Here is a 17,020-nt window from a genome sequence, read left to right as displayed (position 1 = left end):
TTTTTAGCTTGAAAGACTTTATTTATCTCTAAGTTCTAATGCTCTCAGTCCTACTTGTTAAATGACTTGTTTGCTGAGCCTGACAAGTCTCCAGAATCCTAGAGAAGTTAAAGCCTCCTGAGGAGGTGACCAGACCCAGGACCATCTAATGGTAGCTGTCAGTCTGAATCTGAACTTGCTTCCTCTCCTTCCTCCAGAGGGAGAGATGTTGGACACAGATACAGATACTAGTCCAGAGAAGCAAGAAAACATGAGAATTATTGTAGATCAGATAATATATAATTTTTTATAGATTAAGTTATGTAAATATTATCTTATGCAGAAATACATACCTAGATACACACTTAGAATATGTTGAGTGTGCAGAGAAGAGGAGCAAGCAGTTCTGAGAAGTAGTACAAACAGCAGAAATAGCAAATTAGGTAAAATCTCAAGTGATTACAGGGACAGGGGTACCAGGACTTGCTTTAGAAATGACAGTGCTGATAAAGTTCTAGCATAGGAACTAGGATATTCTTGCACACAAAGATCTCTGACTAGTGCAGAGATAGGGGCTAACATCTGAAAGAGTTGTTGAACATCCTGTATGACCATGCGAAGTATCACTTCTGTTTGGTATTTTTGCTTAGTTCTTATATCTACTTAACTGTTGCCTATAAATACTTCAGTCTTTTATGTGGCAAACAATTGTTCTGAGGTCCACAAATATTAAGAACTGGGCTCCACTCTCTGAACCGAGGCCAGATCCTGCAAGAGCATTGTGACCTTAAAGGATTAACTTTCTTGCAGTGCACAGTACTGGGAGGACTAGGGGTTGTTATCTATACTCAAGGAACAGTTTTAATATGTGATTATATGGTATATTTTTTAAAAATACCTCAAATCTACAACATAGACATTTATATTTTAATAAACAAAAAACAACACACACACAAAACCAAACCAAATCAGCAAACAAACCCAGAAAACCTAACTAAATCTTTTTTTCTGCCTCCAGGGCAAGAAAAGACAGATGAATCTCTCTTGACCAGATTCAAAGGTGATGGTGTAAGGTACAAAGCTAAACTCATTGGCATTGATGATGTCCCAGAGGCAAGAGGAGACAAAATGAGTCAGGATTCAATGATGAAGCTGAAGGTAAGGGCTTGACCTGGCATGTAAGAAACAGCTTCTGGGTAGCCTTCAGAATCACTTTGGCACAACTTCAAATACAGCTTAATGATAACGTAGCAACAGCACTATCCTAGATGGATGGTACTTCTAAAGCTGTAAACCCTTGCTCAAGACAGTACTTCTCTAATAGCTTGGGAACCACCCTTTGGGTCTATTACAGGCATGCAGTGTGGATGCTAATAGTATGTACTTGATCACAAATAGTGAGCTTGGGTTTTGATTGTGTAGGGGTGAAATCTTTACAATTTAACACTGATGTCAAAGCACAAGTTGACATTCTGTGGCAATAATGACACCAAGAGATAAAGATAAGACAAAGAATGAATGAGATCTGCAACAAAAATTATTACTTCCGAAGTGCAAAACACCCCCATAGCTTCAATCAGGCCAGGAAAGCTGGTAAAGATGCTGCTTTAAACTAAGATAAGTTTTAAAGCTCTAAAACATTTACAGAGGAAACACAATCTAGTTCTGAGGTATCACTTCAAACCTAGTCAGGCATATATTGCAAGAGGAATGCTGCTTTAACTGTACAGTTGTATAGGAATAACTAGATTAGCACTAGTACAGTCACAGCCACAGGCTCATGAAGAATGTAAGGAAACAAGTTAAAGCTCAATCTAACAGAAGTTTCATCGATACTTTGATGTTCGTCTTTAGGGAATTGCAGCGGCAGCCCGTTCCCAGGGTCAACACAAACAGAGGATCTGGGTGAACATCTCCCTCTCTGGTATCAAGATAACAGATGAGAAAACTGGGGTAAGATATGACTTATTCTCTTAATGTGATTCTTAAAGTGAGGTGCCTGGAAGTTAGACTGATCTGAACTAGATTTATTAATGGCATCATGCTACTACTTCCACATATAAAAACTGGCTTGTGAAATGTGTTTCTCCTGCCAGAAAGATAGCTACATCCTATTGTGGTTAGTCAAAGGCCAATAAATCTGAGTCTTAAACTGAAGCCTTCTAACAGTCTCAATCATTCTAACTACAGAGAATACCAGCAGCTGTTATGTCTCCAGAAATTTAAACGAATAGATCTTTTTTCCCAATTCTAGGTCATCGAGCATGAGCATCCAGTAAACAAAATCTCCTTTATTGCTCGGGATGTAACAGACAATCGTGCCTTTGGCTATATATGTGGAGGAGAAGGCCAGCACCAATTTTTTGCCATAAAAACAGCACAACAGGTATGGATCAGACACCCTTTTCCGCTTGTTATGAGTAATGTTATTGTGTAAACACTTAATACGTGATAAGGGTGTAATGTTTTGCTGGTTGCCCTATGAGGTATAAGGGAATACCAGCACACATGGATAGACTCTTCTAGAGAAGGGCAGTAGGAATAGACTGTACTGCCAATGGCTTTTATCTTGTTCAGTTTCTCTGTAGGCCAGAATAAAAACACTCAGGTGGCCTTGCTTACTATGATTAACCTTGCTTAACATGTCCATGCACCATGGAAGTCGTTAGTGGGATAGATGAACAGAGTCATTATTGTGAGCTTTCCTGTACAGCGGCCTGTTACTGTCAGTGAGAATGCTAATTCTTGAGTCACAGTCAGAGCTTCACTCAAAATTAACAGGAATAATGTTAGAATTCCAATAGTCCAGATCTCATGATACTTTGTCTTGTGCAGCAGTGAAACCAGACTTATGCAATTACAGTAGTGTTTCTGGGGCCAGTGAACAGCAGGTCTGGTCCTCCTAAAGTTACTTCTGGGAGAGATTCTGATCCTTCTGTGATGGGTTTCCCTCATGTAGAAATCTTGTACACAGGGTTTGTGTCCCTGAAGAGAATCTGTACATAAGCACTATTGGAAACAAGATACTTGGAATTACCGCTGAGCATTATGAAGCTTCCTAAACGACCTGAAATCAAGTTAGATACTTATCATTTATTAGCTTGTCATTCTAATGTTTTTATAATAGCCATTATAATGTCTTGATGAGCCAAGATTTCAAAGATAGTAATTTCTTCACACACATTCCTCCCTGCCTTTCTGGAGAACCTGTTGGCAGCTTTGGATCCACTACAGATAGGACTGAGGGGCTCCTTGTTGGAGCATGTTACTACTTCAGTAACTGCTGTAACACCCTCGCCTAAACTTGTTTTATTAGTTTATTGGAGTCTTGTGTTGTATTTGCTTTAGTGGAATTGTAGATTAAGTACAAAAGCCTTCTGTGTGTGCTCTGGAATGGAATCTGTCTCAGAGCTTTTCACCATAGGGTGCTGCTTGCCAGTTTATAAGATTATGCAAGCTGTAGACAGCTCTTTACTTACTGCTAGTTGCTTTTAACACAGACTTGCCTAGCTGAGAAGTTAGAACTTCTGCAGCTCTATTGTTTGTCAAAGTTGGTAACTCCTGAAAAGTCTTTTCCTGCAGTTGCATGTCTAAAACCCTTGATTAAGAGAATACGATGCTCAGACATAAACAGTGAGATCTGATTGATGGATTCTCTGCTTGAGCCAAAGGTAGTGACTGAACAGGGGGACTTGTCCTACCCTAGGCACTGACACAGCAGTTATATGCCCCAAGCAAAAGTTCCAAATAGGTATAGTTGAACCTGCCACCATCTCAGCAACCACTCAAAACATTCCTGTTAATGGGTAGGCAGGGAATGCAGTGCCATTCTAATTCACACTAAATTTTCATCCTGGTACAGATACCCCTTAAAGTTGGTGTCTGCTCTGCACATCTGAGGTGATGACAATCTTGCCTTATGCTTGCTTTGCTGAATAACTATTTGCAAGCTGTTTAAAATAAAGGTGGTGTTAGCTATAGAAGCTTTCTCTATGTTCATTGTTGGAGTTGGTAGAAAACAGATGAATACAAAATGTTTTTCCCCCCATGAGACTACCACAGACCTTGGATAAGCTTTGTGCTTTTGAGAAAATATGATTAGGACTTGACATGTGTTTATAAAATCTTGCACCACAAGCTTTTTAGCAAAAACATAGCAGGCTTAGAAAAAATAGAGCCACTTTCCCAGTGGAGTTAACAACAGTTCTAATCTGGTTGTGCCCCATTACCATTGAATTCTTCGTAAGCTCTGTTGTATGGAGACCAAATAGCCCTTGAAATTCTTGCTTTCCCTGTTATCTCAACCTTACTCTTGCACCACTTAGGAAACCTTGGCTTGCTGCACAGCTTGCTTCAGTAGAAGTCTGGGGCGAAATAGTACATGACCTAAAATCTACATCCTTTTTCAGGCTGAGCCTCTGGTTGTTGATCTTAAGGACCTCTTCCAACTAATATATAATATGAAGAAGAAGGAAGAAGACAACAAGAAAAAGGTGAGTAAAATTACAGAAACTGCATTAGTCTGCACAGAACTAAAGTGTGCTTCAGTGTTGGCTTGGCTTTTGGGGTCTTGTAATACTTAACACTAAGGCCTGACTAAATCCAGGATCAGTTACAGCTGTTGCTTGGTAGTTGTACCAGCCATTTGTTTATCTTCTAGATCTAGTAGTTTTCCAAATTGAAAGGTTTTGGATATTCTACGCGATATCTAGGTACTGAAAGCCTTCTTTTCTTCTTTAGAGTGAAGAAGCAAGCAAGATTGAGGTAAGTGACTCCAACTCAGCCTCACTTGTTTAGGTATGCTGCTGCAACACAACTAGCTTTGACTTTGTTTACACTGCCAGCATTATGGAGGCAGTATCAGATACTAAATTATATTGAAATAGGAGTAAAAGGGTCCTACAGAACTAATACTGAGTAGTGACCTCCCTCATACTACTTTTTTTCTGTCACATACTCTTTGAAGCCTGCAAGTCTCTTGCTTAAGGCAAGTTTTGATATTCCAATTACTGCTGATATTGTTATATATCTATTACAGAGTTGTACCGAAGGACTACCTGCTGATCAAGCTGGCAAAGTGAAACTGGTAGGTTAAATTTAAACTTTATGCTGATCTTATTAAGAAGTTCATAACTGACAGTCTCCACACTGAGTGGAAAATGCAGTATTTATAGATGTATTTACAGTAGATCTGCATAATACTTGATTCTTGCTCTTGCAAGAACTCTAACAGATATCCATTGTTTCAATATTCCCCACTTCAAGGGAGTTGACCAGATGGACTTATTTGGGGATATGTCAACACCTCCTGACATGAGCAATTCCACAGTAAGTAGAATTTAGCTTAGCTGTCTTAGATTTTGCTTTGAGACCAAATTTAGTCCTCATAATAAGATCTGGTATTACTTTATTAATCCTGGTTTCTGGTTTCACTGAAACATCTGTCTAGCCATCATCAGTGCACTAGTGTCTCAAGGGTATAACAGTATATATTTATTAACTAGAGTAGCTAATGTCATTCTTACCCAGCAAAGCTCACTTGAGACCATGAGAGATAATCCTGTATTGATAGTCATACAATCATAGAATGTGTTTAGGTTGGAAACCCAAAGATCGCCTAGTTCTGACACCCCTGCCATGGGCAGGGACACCTTCCACTAGACCGAATTACTCAAAGTCCCATCCAACCTGGCCTTGAACCCTTCCAGGGAGGGGGCAGCCACAGTTGCTTTGGGCAACCTGTGCCAGTGCATCACCACCCTCACAGTGAAGGACTTGTTCCTTACATCTAATCTAAATTTACCCTCTTTCAGTTTCAAACAGTTCCTCCTCGTCTTATCCCTACACCTCCTGACAAAGAGTCTCTCCCCACTTTTTCTGTAGCTCCCTTTTAGTACTGGAAGGTCTCCATGGAGCCTTCTCTTCTCCAGGCTGAACAACCCCAACTCTCTCAGCCTGTCATCATAAGGGAGGTGCTCCAGCTCCCTGATCATCTTCGTGGCCTCCTCTGGACCTGCTAGAGCAAGTCCTTGTCATTCTCATGATGGAGGCCCCAGAGCTGGACACAGCACTGCAGGTGGGGTCTCACAAGAGTGGAGTAGAGGGGCAGAATCACCTCCCTCAACCTGCTGGCCACACTTCTCTTGATGCAGCACAGGAGATGTTTTTCTGAGCTGTAAGCACACATTGTTGGGTCATGGTCAGTTTTCCATCTACTAATATCCCCAAGTCCTTCTCTGCTACGTTGTTCTCAATCCACTCATCATCCATCCTGTATTTGCTTGGAATTTCCTTGACCCATGTGCAGGACCTTGTACGTGGCCTTTGCTGAACTTCATCAGTTTCATATGGGCCTACCTCTCAAGCCTGTCCAGGTCCCTCCTTGGATGGCATCCCTTCCCTCCAGCATTCAACTGCACCACACATCTTGGTGTCATTGGAAAACTTGCTGAGGGTGTGCTCAATCCCACTGTCCATGTCATCAACAAAGATATTAAACACCACTGGTCTCAATACCAACTCCTGAGGAATACCACTTGTCACTGATCTCCACTTGGAGATTGAGCTGTTGACCACAACTCATTGAGTGTGGTCATCCAGCCAATTCCTTATTCAGAGTGTTCCATCAGTCAAGTCCATGTCTCCAATTTAGAGACAAGGATGTTGTGTGGTAGTGTCAAATGCTCTGCACAAGTTCTTGTAGAATACATCAGTGTTTTTCCCTTATCCACCAAAGCTGTAACCCCTGTCGTAGAAGGCCACAAAATTCATCAGACATGATTTGCCTTTAGTGAAACTAAGTTGGCTGTCATCAATCACCTCCTTATTTTCCGTTTGCCCTCGCATATTTTCCAGGTGGATCCACTCCATTATCTTCCTGGGCACATAGACAAGACTGACTGGCCTGTAGTTCCCAAGGTCTTCTTTTTTCCCCTTTTTAAAAATGGGGGTTGTTCTTTCCCTTTTACAGTCAGAGGGGACTTTGCCGGTCTGGCACAATTTCTCAGATATAATGGATAGTAGCTTAACCACTTCATCTACCAGTTCCCACAGGACCCACAGATATTTCTCATCAGGTTTCATGGACTTGTGCACCTTCAGGTTCCTTTAGATGATATCGAACCAGATCATCTCCTATAGTGAACAGTTCTTCATCCTCCCAGTCCCTGTCTTTACCTTCTACATCTTGAATGATGTGGCTAGAGACCTTTCTGGTGAAGACTGAGGCAAAAAAGTCATTGAGTGCCTCAGCCTTCTCCATAACTCGGGTGACCAAGTCTCCTGTTTCCTTCCAGAGAGAGCCCATGTTTTACCTAGTCTTCCTTCTATCAATGACATACCTATAAAATCTTTTTTTTGTTGCCCTTGATGCCCCTGGCCAGACTAAATTCTGTCAGGGCTTTGGCCTTCCTAACCTCATCTCTGGCTGCTCGGACAGTCTCTCTGAATTCCTTTCAGGATACCTGTCCCTGCTTCCACCCTCTGTAGGCTTCTTTTATGTTTGAGCTTGTCTAGGAACATCTTGTTCATCCATGCAGGTATCCTGGTGTTCTTACCTGCCTTCCTCTTTGTCGGGAATATCAGCAAGCTTTACTGGGCCCCTCTTCCCTCCAAGGCTTTGTCCTATGTTACTCTGCCAAGCAGATCCCTGAAGAGGCCAAAGTCTGTTCTCCTGAAGTTGAGGGTAGTAAGCTTGCTGTGCATCCTCTTTGATGTCTGAAGGATCCTGAGCTCCACCATTTCATGGTCACTGCAGCCAAGGCTGCCTTTGAGCTTCATACTCCCTACCAGACCCTCCTTGATGGTGAGAACAAGGTCCAGCATAGCACATCTCCTTGTTGGCTCCTCTATCATTTGGAGAAGGAAGTTATCATTAGTGCATTCCAGGAACCTCCTGAATTGCTTATGCCCTGTTTGTCCCTCCAACAGATATCAGGGTGGTTGAAGTCACCCATGCAGATAAGGGCTTGTGAACATGAGGCTGCTCTTATTTCACTATACAGGGCCTCGAGAATCCTTAAGTCCCTCAGAGTGGACTTCTGGCCATTTTGGATGAGTAGCCCTAGCTCAAGATGTGGCCTAACTCCACAGAAGTGTGCATAAATTTTGTAATAGCTCACTATGACCCCCAAAATACTACCAGTTTATCCTGTCACTGTAAATGATACAATTCATGCTGTCAATCCAGCTGGTGACCAAGTCTTACACTTCTATTGCCTGTTTGGTGTAGAAATGTCATGTTAACATCTTCCACTGGAAAATACCTCTCCAAGCTTACTCTGAAGCTGAGACTGCAACTTGAAGTCACACTAAGGCAGTGTGATTTCACAACTTTTCAAAACAAAGGGCTAGAAATTAAACAGGGGTTCTGGACTCAAGTGAAAGCCTAGCTGCAATTAATGCTTAATGACTTTATGGTTTCTGAGCTGTAGAACAAACATCTGATATTTTACTAAGGGATATTAAAACAGATAGTTTTAACATTAAGTTTCAGAAACTAAGTAGCTGTTATTTCACCACAGCCATCAGTGCTTGCATTAATGACTTATAAAATGAAGCTTTAGTGCAACTTCAGTGTCACAATGAATACTTATTTGTATGATATATTGGATATTAGGATCTCTCATTTTGTAGCAGTTTTCCGTGAGCTTTTCTATTATTCAGCAAGTACTACATAACTTTTATTTTTCTTTTTGAACAAATAGGAAGCTAAAGAGATTCTGTTAGTGGATCTAAATTCTGAAATTGAGACCAAGCAGACTTTTACAAAAGAGGATCTCTTCTTGAATGGCATCACAACCTCTCTTCCACAACAAAAACCACAGCCACACTTCTTGCCTGAGAGTTCCTTCACTACCAATCTCAGCTTCTTTCCCACACCTAATCCAGACCCTTTCAGTGATGATCCTTTTGCACAACCAGACCAATCTGCACCGCCTTCGCTTGATTCTCTAAAATCTGCTGATCAGAAGAAGGAAAGTCTGAATAACTTGACATCGGTGGGTAATGGTGCTTCAAATGGTGATATTGACTACTTTGATAAACAGTTTGACCAGATTTCTAATAGAACTGTCAAACAAGAAGCACTAATAAGGCAGTGGCCACTTGAGAGTAAGTCGCCTACAACAAGAACTCCAAATGGGGTACCAGAGAGAGAACAGAATGGCTTTCTTAAAGCCCCATCAAACCTGTCTGTGGAAGGTCCTTCCAAAGAAGTGTCCCTGCAAAATGGAGTAAAGCTGGATTCTGAAAGCAATGTCCAGCTCATGTCATGTGAGTCTATAACAATTAGCCCACCACCACAAAGTACCAAGCCAGGAAGAGGAAGGAGGTCTGTCAAGGTGAACAATGTTCAAGTAATTAATTATGATATGCATGCTCTTAAAGGAGATGGGTGAAAGAAGCTTTTCTTTCTTCATACTGTGTAGCTGGCTAAATAACTTCACATCTATTTCTCTTCTTCCTGCCATGATTTCTCTAACCTCTCCACAGCCATGGCACATTCTCACATTCTTGAATGCTTTGTAGTAGCTATTGTCACTAAATTATATACTCTCTTCCCTAATGCTGCCATACTTCTGTAAAGGTCTGGTAAGTATGCTGCTATGTATATTGATGTGTGATATAATGCCAGAACCTGTTATGATAGCTGTATTCCCATCGACCTGTGGTTTCATAACAATGAGGTACTAGTATTAGCTTACAGAAACCCATGCAGTTTCGCATTACTTGCTTACTGAAGGCAATCTCAGTGACTTGCTTGATTAGACACAGAGTGTCTCTGGGTTGGCTGCATTTGTCTTGCACTCAAATGATGCAAAACTGCTGACTTTGCCACAACTGCAGGGGTCACTGCAGACTGAACAGGAATATTTAGAGGGGTGGGGGGCAGAAGGAAGCTCATATAATAGCAAATAATTCAGTCGCTTTATTTAAGTTTTATTATTCTGCTGTTATCTTGTGACTACTCTGTATTATACCTACTTCATGCCACACATCTCAGTAGGCACGAACAAAATTGTGAAGTTTGAAACTCTTATACTTAGTCTTTAAAGGATACATAAAAGCGCTCTGCTCTATTCTAGATTAAATAAAAGCTTGTAGTTATAGACAGGGAGTCTTATTCATGCTAGCATGTGTTTTGCCATGCTATCTCACAAAGCATTTTTTTTTCCTTTCTAGACTGCATCGAATTACTTTAGTTCAGACTTCTTTGTGCCGACTACAGAGACCATTGGTTTGACGTTGGTGGCACAAACAGGAACTGTGCCAACTAGTCCACTGAACCTCTTCAAAACAAGTCATACCACAGCACCTGAACTGGCTGGTCTAGGTTAGTTCACAAAGTTAAGGTATTGTTCCAGTCTAAGATTTCTGCTAATACCAGAATTATCATGTGGTGCCATGCCCTTTAATCCATGTGCTGTCTGTCCTAAACAGTGAAGTTCATAGGTAGAAACCTAAATTCTGCATTCTTAACTGGACCAGGGTTTTCTGCTTAAACTTTGATAGCAGACTGCTGCTTCAAGTACACAAGGTTCCAATGAGCCAAGCACAACTTGGGAGGCTAGGGTAACGCTGCTTCAGAGTCTTAATAATTTACACAGAAATAACTATGTGGCAAATGCATCTGTCACTTCTACGCTAGGACTAAGTATGTTCCTCCTTCTGTTATATCAACCTCAATTCTGTTCTTCCAGGACTGAAATGAAGAAAAATAAAAAAAGTTAACGCCCTTCCCCCTTCCCCCTGAAATAGCTTGATTTTTTTTTTTTTTTTTTTTTTTTTTTTTAAAGTGTAAATCAACAGATTTTTGCAAGCAGTACATGAAAAATGTTTTGCTGGTACCCTCAGTGGAATTTTTATACTCCTACTTGAAGTCTTCAGATCACTTAAAGTGTTGTGTAACAATAATTTCCCCCCCAGGTGGCTTGCCAGTAACTTCATCACAATGGAGTGCGGAGACACCTGCCTTCACTCAGGCTGCATCAGTCTTTTGTGGGTCTGTGATGCCTGTTCAGTCTAAAGGATTTACCCAACCACTTGCCTTTGGTCCTCAGGCAGTGCCAATCTGGAACCAGACTGCATCTTTTGGTCCAGCAGCCCCTCAGTCTTCTGCCCTCTGGGCACAGCCGGCACAAGTCCGATCTAGTTCATGGGCAAACCCCTCCTGTGTTGCAAGTCCTTTCCAGAGTAGTGTGTTCCCATCTTCAACACTACCTGCTCAGACATCATCTGTACTGCCCTCCACTTCAATAACAACTAGACCACCTCAGCCACCACCTAGAACTGTACCTCAGAAGGAGCTATCCAAGAAAGAGAGCGATGCTTTTGTTGCTCTGGATCCACTTGGTGATAAAGAGATGAAGGATGTCAAGGAAATGTTCAAAGACTTCCAGCTGACAAAGCCACCTGCAGTACCAGCAAGGAGAGGAGAACAGCAAAGCCTTTCAGGTGCTTCTGGAGTTTTCAGCAATTATTTTAGTAGTAAAGTAGGCATTCCTCAAGATAGTACAGATAGTAATAATGTAGAAGCTAGCAAGCTGTCTGACAAAACAACTGGTAAAACCTTTTTTCTTCCTTCTGCTTGGATAGCTGCTCAGGGATTGGGGTGGCTGATCACTAGTCTTTTTTAATAGAACTGAAAATTTGATTTAATGGTTACTGAAACAGGGTTGAAGGGCTGTCTCTCCTAATAATGTTACACAATCGATCAATGTCAGTGACCAAACACTGACACCCAGTGCCTAAACGGCTTAACTAGAATAAGGTAAACTAGGTCTGTACAGTTAGAGGTCCCATCTAGCTTAAGTGTAGTGAGGGACAAACAGAAGATAAAGCTGTGAGGTGACTCACAGTAGCTTCCATGTGGGGTTTTTTGTGTATCTAGATGAGCTTTAGTGTTGCTACACAGACAGAGCTGAGTACTTGTTAAATCTGTTAAGTAATTATAGCAGTATGTCTCTTCCTTAGAACCACCTAAGCCTGTTCCCCGACAAAGTGTTCTACCAGCTGATGACCTGTTTGAAAGTCAAGCTAAAACAGACCTTTCCAGTGCCTCATCTGTAAGTAGTAAAAAAATAATAATAAAAAAAAAAATCAACCAACCAAGGAAAAAAATGCCAGCATCAACAAAACAAACAAAAACCCTAAGAGCAAAACCACAAACTTGCTTTCTCTTTAACAACATAGGTGCCTGTGTTTGAGCACTGGCTTAGTTCTAGTTTTAGAGTCCATGGAACAAAACTTCTTGCATGTCTGAGGCTAATATTTAATGTAACAGAGGACATTTGTTGCAAGAAGGCTAACAAAGTATGATTCCATTTGTCTTGGGTCCATAACCAGTTGCCCAAGCTGCAAGCCCTATCTGGAAGTTCTTCAGTATTGGGATCTTCTACAAAAGACTCTAAAATAATGTAGCCACAGAAGTTTTTCACTTAGGTTATGCTTACCTTTCTGTGGAGTAGGCTGAGCAGCTCTCTAACTGAACAAATTGGAGGTTCCCATGTTCAGTATCCCCTGGGGGAGAAAGTGGCTTAACCACATCACTCTATTTGGGACATGGCACTTGAAGCCCTTGGTGGAAACTCTGGATCAGTTCCAGAATGCTGACTTAAGACATCTAGCATGTGGTTAAAATGGATCTCATCGTGACTACACTGGCTCAGCTCCAAAACAGTGTTCAGTAAGCACACATGGCTTTTCTGAAAAATACCCTGTTTCAGAGTAGCATAACTGCTAACACAGCTTTAGGGCCCTTTGCCTTGTTAAAGGAGTACAGTTAATGTGTATTTAGCAGGGACACTGTGGCATTCTTTCCAGAAGGTGTTTGGAACTGGAAGTAGCTGATACAGCCATGCAGAGTAAGCCCCATGAAACCTGTAAATCCACTAACAGCCTATGATCTCTCTTTCCATAGAAAGAATCTCAGAAACCACCTTCTGATCCTTTTGGAGATCCTTTTGGCAACCTATTTTCATAGATCGGGTAAGTATTCCACCGATAAGACTACCTACCATTCTCTGAAACTGATTCAGAAAAACCTTTGGTAAAGAGCTGGCTAAAAGCTATACTAGCTTAACTCTAATACTCCTCTGAAATATGGCAAACAGTCCCTAGAAGAATACTTCTTCTAGAGTACCTCTACTCAGACTTGTGCATAGCTTCATTCTGGTTAAACTTAGATAGCTTCATGTTCTTAGAAATAAAGATTTTATTCTTCTATGGATTTAACTCTCAAGGCCACAATAGATCTAGATTTCCTTTCCTTGAGGAAAGTTAATGAGTAAATATTTGCTGCAAAACTCACAGGGGATCATTAAACTCTTTCAGATATCTCTTTAGGATAGTGCTAGTACACAGTGCCCCATATAGTTTTCTGAAGCTTAATCCCTTAAATAATTGGAGGTTTGTGCTCTGGATGAATTGGAGTAAAAACAGAATAAGGGCTGTTATGGGAGCTTTTGTTACTAGAAACTAATGTAACTCCAACTTTTGTACTATTGATTAGAGAATACGAACTGTCAAACTAGCAAATCTAGCAAATCTCTGCCACACCTCTAAGTCTTCACCTGAAATCCTGTCTGGCTTCTAACAGAAGACAAGTGATGCTGTTTATTGCTTCAGTTTTGTCCTCAGTAGTTCTTAGCTAGTTTAACCAATAAAACTATAATTTATAAATGTCCTAACCCTAAGTCCTTTTCATCATAATAGGCATAACTGGAAAAGGATAAATGGAATAACTGGACCTCTTCTCAACATGATTTTTCTACATGTTTCACTTTGCTGTCTGCCAATCTTGCTGCCGTTCCATGATGTCTGTAATCTAAAACACGTCCAGGTGGATTGAAGCACGAGCCCCACAAAGAACATGCTGTGAATATGATAATTCAGGGCAAATCAAACAGAGTTGGACTCATGCTGGAGACCCAAATTCAAATCAGTGGATGTTAACTTTACTTTAGTTCTTTGCAATCTTCCATAAAAAAGCTTAGCAACACTAAATCACATGTAAACCCAGTCACGACAATTCCTCTTTCTGTAGCAATTACTGTCCTAAAATACAGGAACTGAATGTACCTGAGGAAGAAGTGTTGCCTTCAGATAAGGGAACTGAATTAGTAGTTAAAACTTCACACCTTAAACAACTGGCTCAGTTGCCTGTTATCAAAACAGCAGACAGTTGTAAAGTTAAGTGGATACTACTCAATTCTAATTGATGACTGAACATATGGTTTGGTCTCTGAGCCACAAACATGTAAACTGTATAGTAAGGGGAAAAAAAACTTCAGCACTTGTCTATTTAACTTTAATTGTAAAAGTATCATTCTGTCATAAATGTGGAATAAGGGGATTACACATTAGGACTAACAGAGCTGCTGGGGTCCTGAGTACTAAAGGTCTACACTGTAGGGTCAGATAAGCTGAAACACTTCTTGCAGAACACTGAGGTAGACAGACACTAACTTTTCTCTTGGTGCTAATATGTTTCTTTTCAGGGAGGGAAATCTACTAGGATTGCTTTGCTGTTAAGAGGGCTTGGTAAACAAGTGGAACAAGCAGATAGGCTTCTTGCATATATTATCAGTGAACATCCCTGTTGTTGCTCAGTTTAAGTTGTCACGTTGTGTAGTGTGGCATGTTTCCAGTATGTTAGAAAGCAAAAAGACAATCATGGCTTCACTCAACACCTAGAGTCCTTGTGAACAGATACATCACCTCTGTGCCACTAATGTGAGGTAATTCTTCATCTCTTGAAAACTGCATTTTCTAAAGAACATCTTTACTAACAGATCTTTAAGTCAGTTGGTTATAACTCATTGTAACGTCTACATTTGTGGTCAGTGGTGGCAGCAGATGTCAGAGGTTTCTATGTTAATACTAAGTATAAACTTGAAATAATATTGTTAAATCAAATGCCTGTGCAGTTGCTGGAGAGTAAAGAAAGTCCACTTGAATACAGACTTAGTACCCAACTCAGCCTGTCATGCAATTAGTCTTGTATATAAACCTCTCTTGCACTTTCTGTAATGCAAAAAAGCTATGAATTTAAGTATTTGTCTCAAACTGGAAATGGAGAAACTTATAGATGTTACACTGTTATACAAAACTGTAGTATCTCAAGTGATGTTACCTAATGACATTAAACAGAAGCAACTCTTCATACCAAACAAACATCAGTGTGGTTGTTGATTCTGTCCTCCGTAACTCAATCTTGCAGTCTAGTTGACACTAGGAGTTCAGAGCACGCTAAGAATTGTTTCTCACAGGTTCTTACTATAGCTGTCTGATGGCAAGGTCTGTAGCTTCTTCCATCAGGTCAGTTCAATAAATGCTGTTCCACAATAAAAAATCCCAGCTGATTTAGTAAACTGTCACTAGAAGCTTGTCCCATTAGCTGCTCAGCCTGAGTTTGCTGCTACTAAAGATGCCTTCTTTTTTCCTTCTGGAGGACCATGGAACCTGGGTATTTAAATTGCGTTGCATTCAGAAGTTTCATTAATTCAACTTGTCTATTGCAACTTTGCAGAAGGGTTAAACTGATTGTAGGGAAACTAAATTAAAACACTTAGTTCTTGTTCAGAACAAATTTTACGATTCTTTTAATAAAGATTGCTAAAAAGAATAAATCCATTAGAAAGTTACTGTTTTAGACTAGCATTTAGTATTTAGACAGAGCTGCAACTGTCGTTCAAATAGAATGGGTGCTTGCTTGCTTGTTTTTAATACTATTTGATTTGTACGATTAAGGGATTGAAAAGAACTCACTGAAACAACGTTGGTACCCATCTTGAAATATAGGTCTTATGGTGCTTAAGAGAATCACTGATTTTTTTTTTTTTTTTTTTACTCTTTTTTTTGGGGCTGCATGGCAACATGTAATTTAGTACTCAAAGATACAATTAGAAATAAAAAAAAAAAAAATTGGCTGGTGCTTGAGTGAAGGAAAATGTTTACCAGCATCATGTTTCACCACCATGTTAAATACCTAAATGACCATTTGCTGATCAAGCTAAAATTAACAGTCCAACTATGCTGGAATTTTGAAATATCCATCAGGATCATCACTAGGAGCTGGTTAGCAGGACCTCTTACAAACTGGCCGAATAAGCTTTCTGGTCTACGAGCTTAGTCTGAATGTCTGTTTACTCTGATTTAATCTGTCATAAATAACCATGAACTGTGGTGGTGTTTATAGCATCAATTGAAGCAGGTATGATGGAACAATACAATATTACAAGTGTCTGTGTCTTGCATTATTATTCAACAAATGAGTTTAGTGCAACTGGACTCATCAAACTGGACTGAGGCTGTGTCAGATTTAAGTTCCTCTAAATTAAATTATTCTAAATTAATGATGGACTAGGAAAAAAACTTGCCTGCCTTATTCCACACTCCCCCCTCTCCCTGCTACAAAAAGGGGAAAACAGAAAAAATTAAACATTTTTTTTACTTATCCATGGTAATTTGTAATATCCTTATATGGGATGAGTATTTTAAGCTTGCATCCAGATACTTAATTCTTAACTGTTAAACAGCATTTTATTTATGTGTTACTTCTGTCTTATGACTGCATCCAACACACGATGCCTTAAATCTGGATTATGACAAACTACTGAATAAGAATGCCCTTCTAAAGAGCTAGCTTGTGGCTTGGGTTTTGGTAACCGACAGAAAGCTAGAAGAGTTTTAGGGTCCTTCTAAACCACAAAAAATTGTGTGTTGTTCTTTTATGTTGGCTGGGGAATGAAGAAAAAGAAATCTTGAGACTTTATTCCTCCAATATTCCAAATGAGGATTCCAAAGATGTGAGATGTTGAACTTGCTCTTGTAAACAGCTCTGCTTTAGGAACTAGTTGTTCCTTACATGAGTCACTGTTATGACTGCTTTTTACAAGGCAGTTAACTGTCCTCTAATTAAATACAATATGTCTTTCCCATATTTAAAAAGTACTGGTAAACAAAACCAGTTTGTTTTTAATCTTGAAACTACAATATTTCCCAGTCTTTACACAAGAAAAAGTGGAATTTTCAGAAAAGT

The 17,020-nt window shown here is 40.1% G+C and overlaps 1 protein-coding gene across 6 annotated transcripts in view; it reads left to right on the top strand.

The window, feature by feature from the left end:
* Positions 1-15,153, top strand: part of DAB2 (DAB adaptor protein 2) — a 30,107-nt gene extending 14,954 nt beyond the window's left edge. For 5 of the 6 annotated variants that reach the window (XM_032992239.2, XM_032992243.2, XM_032992242.2 and 2 more), the window contains 13 exons: positions 998-1,137; positions 1,834-1,932; positions 2,234-2,365; positions 4,389-4,472; positions 4,720-4,743; positions 5,018-5,065; positions 5,245-5,307; positions 8,685-9,320; positions 10,162-10,312; positions 10,906-11,433; positions 11,953-12,044; positions 12,899-12,966; positions 13,693-15,153. In XM_032992239.2, the coding sequence (XP_032848130.1) occupies positions 998-1,137; positions 1,834-1,932; positions 2,234-2,365; positions 4,389-4,472; positions 4,720-4,743; positions 5,018-5,065; positions 5,245-5,307; positions 8,685-9,320; positions 10,162-10,312; positions 10,906-11,433; positions 11,953-12,044; positions 12,899-12,961 (2,060 nt within the window). In that variant the 3' untranslated portion in view covers positions 12,962-12,966; positions 13,693-15,153. The remainder of the gene's footprint in view (positions 1-997; positions 1,138-1,833; positions 1,933-2,233; positions 2,366-4,388; positions 4,473-4,719; positions 4,744-5,017; positions 5,066-5,244; positions 5,308-8,684; positions 9,321-10,161; positions 10,313-10,905; positions 11,434-11,952; positions 12,045-12,898; positions 12,967-13,692) is intronic. The other variant, XM_032992244.2, reaches the window with a different exon arrangement.
* The last annotated feature ends 1,867 nt before the right edge of the window (positions 15,154-17,020 follow it).

Source organism: Tyto alba, unplaced genomic scaffold, assembly GCF_018691265.1.
Source record: "Tyto alba isolate M040663 unplaced genomic scaffold, T.alba_DEE_v4.0 Super-Scaffold_42, whole genome shotgun sequence".
Classification (NCBI taxonomy): Eukaryota; Metazoa; Chordata; class Aves; order Strigiformes; family Tytonidae; genus Tyto; species Tyto alba.
The sequence above is the reverse complement of the archived record's forward strand: the minus strand, read 5'-3'. Positions and strand labels throughout refer to the sequence as shown.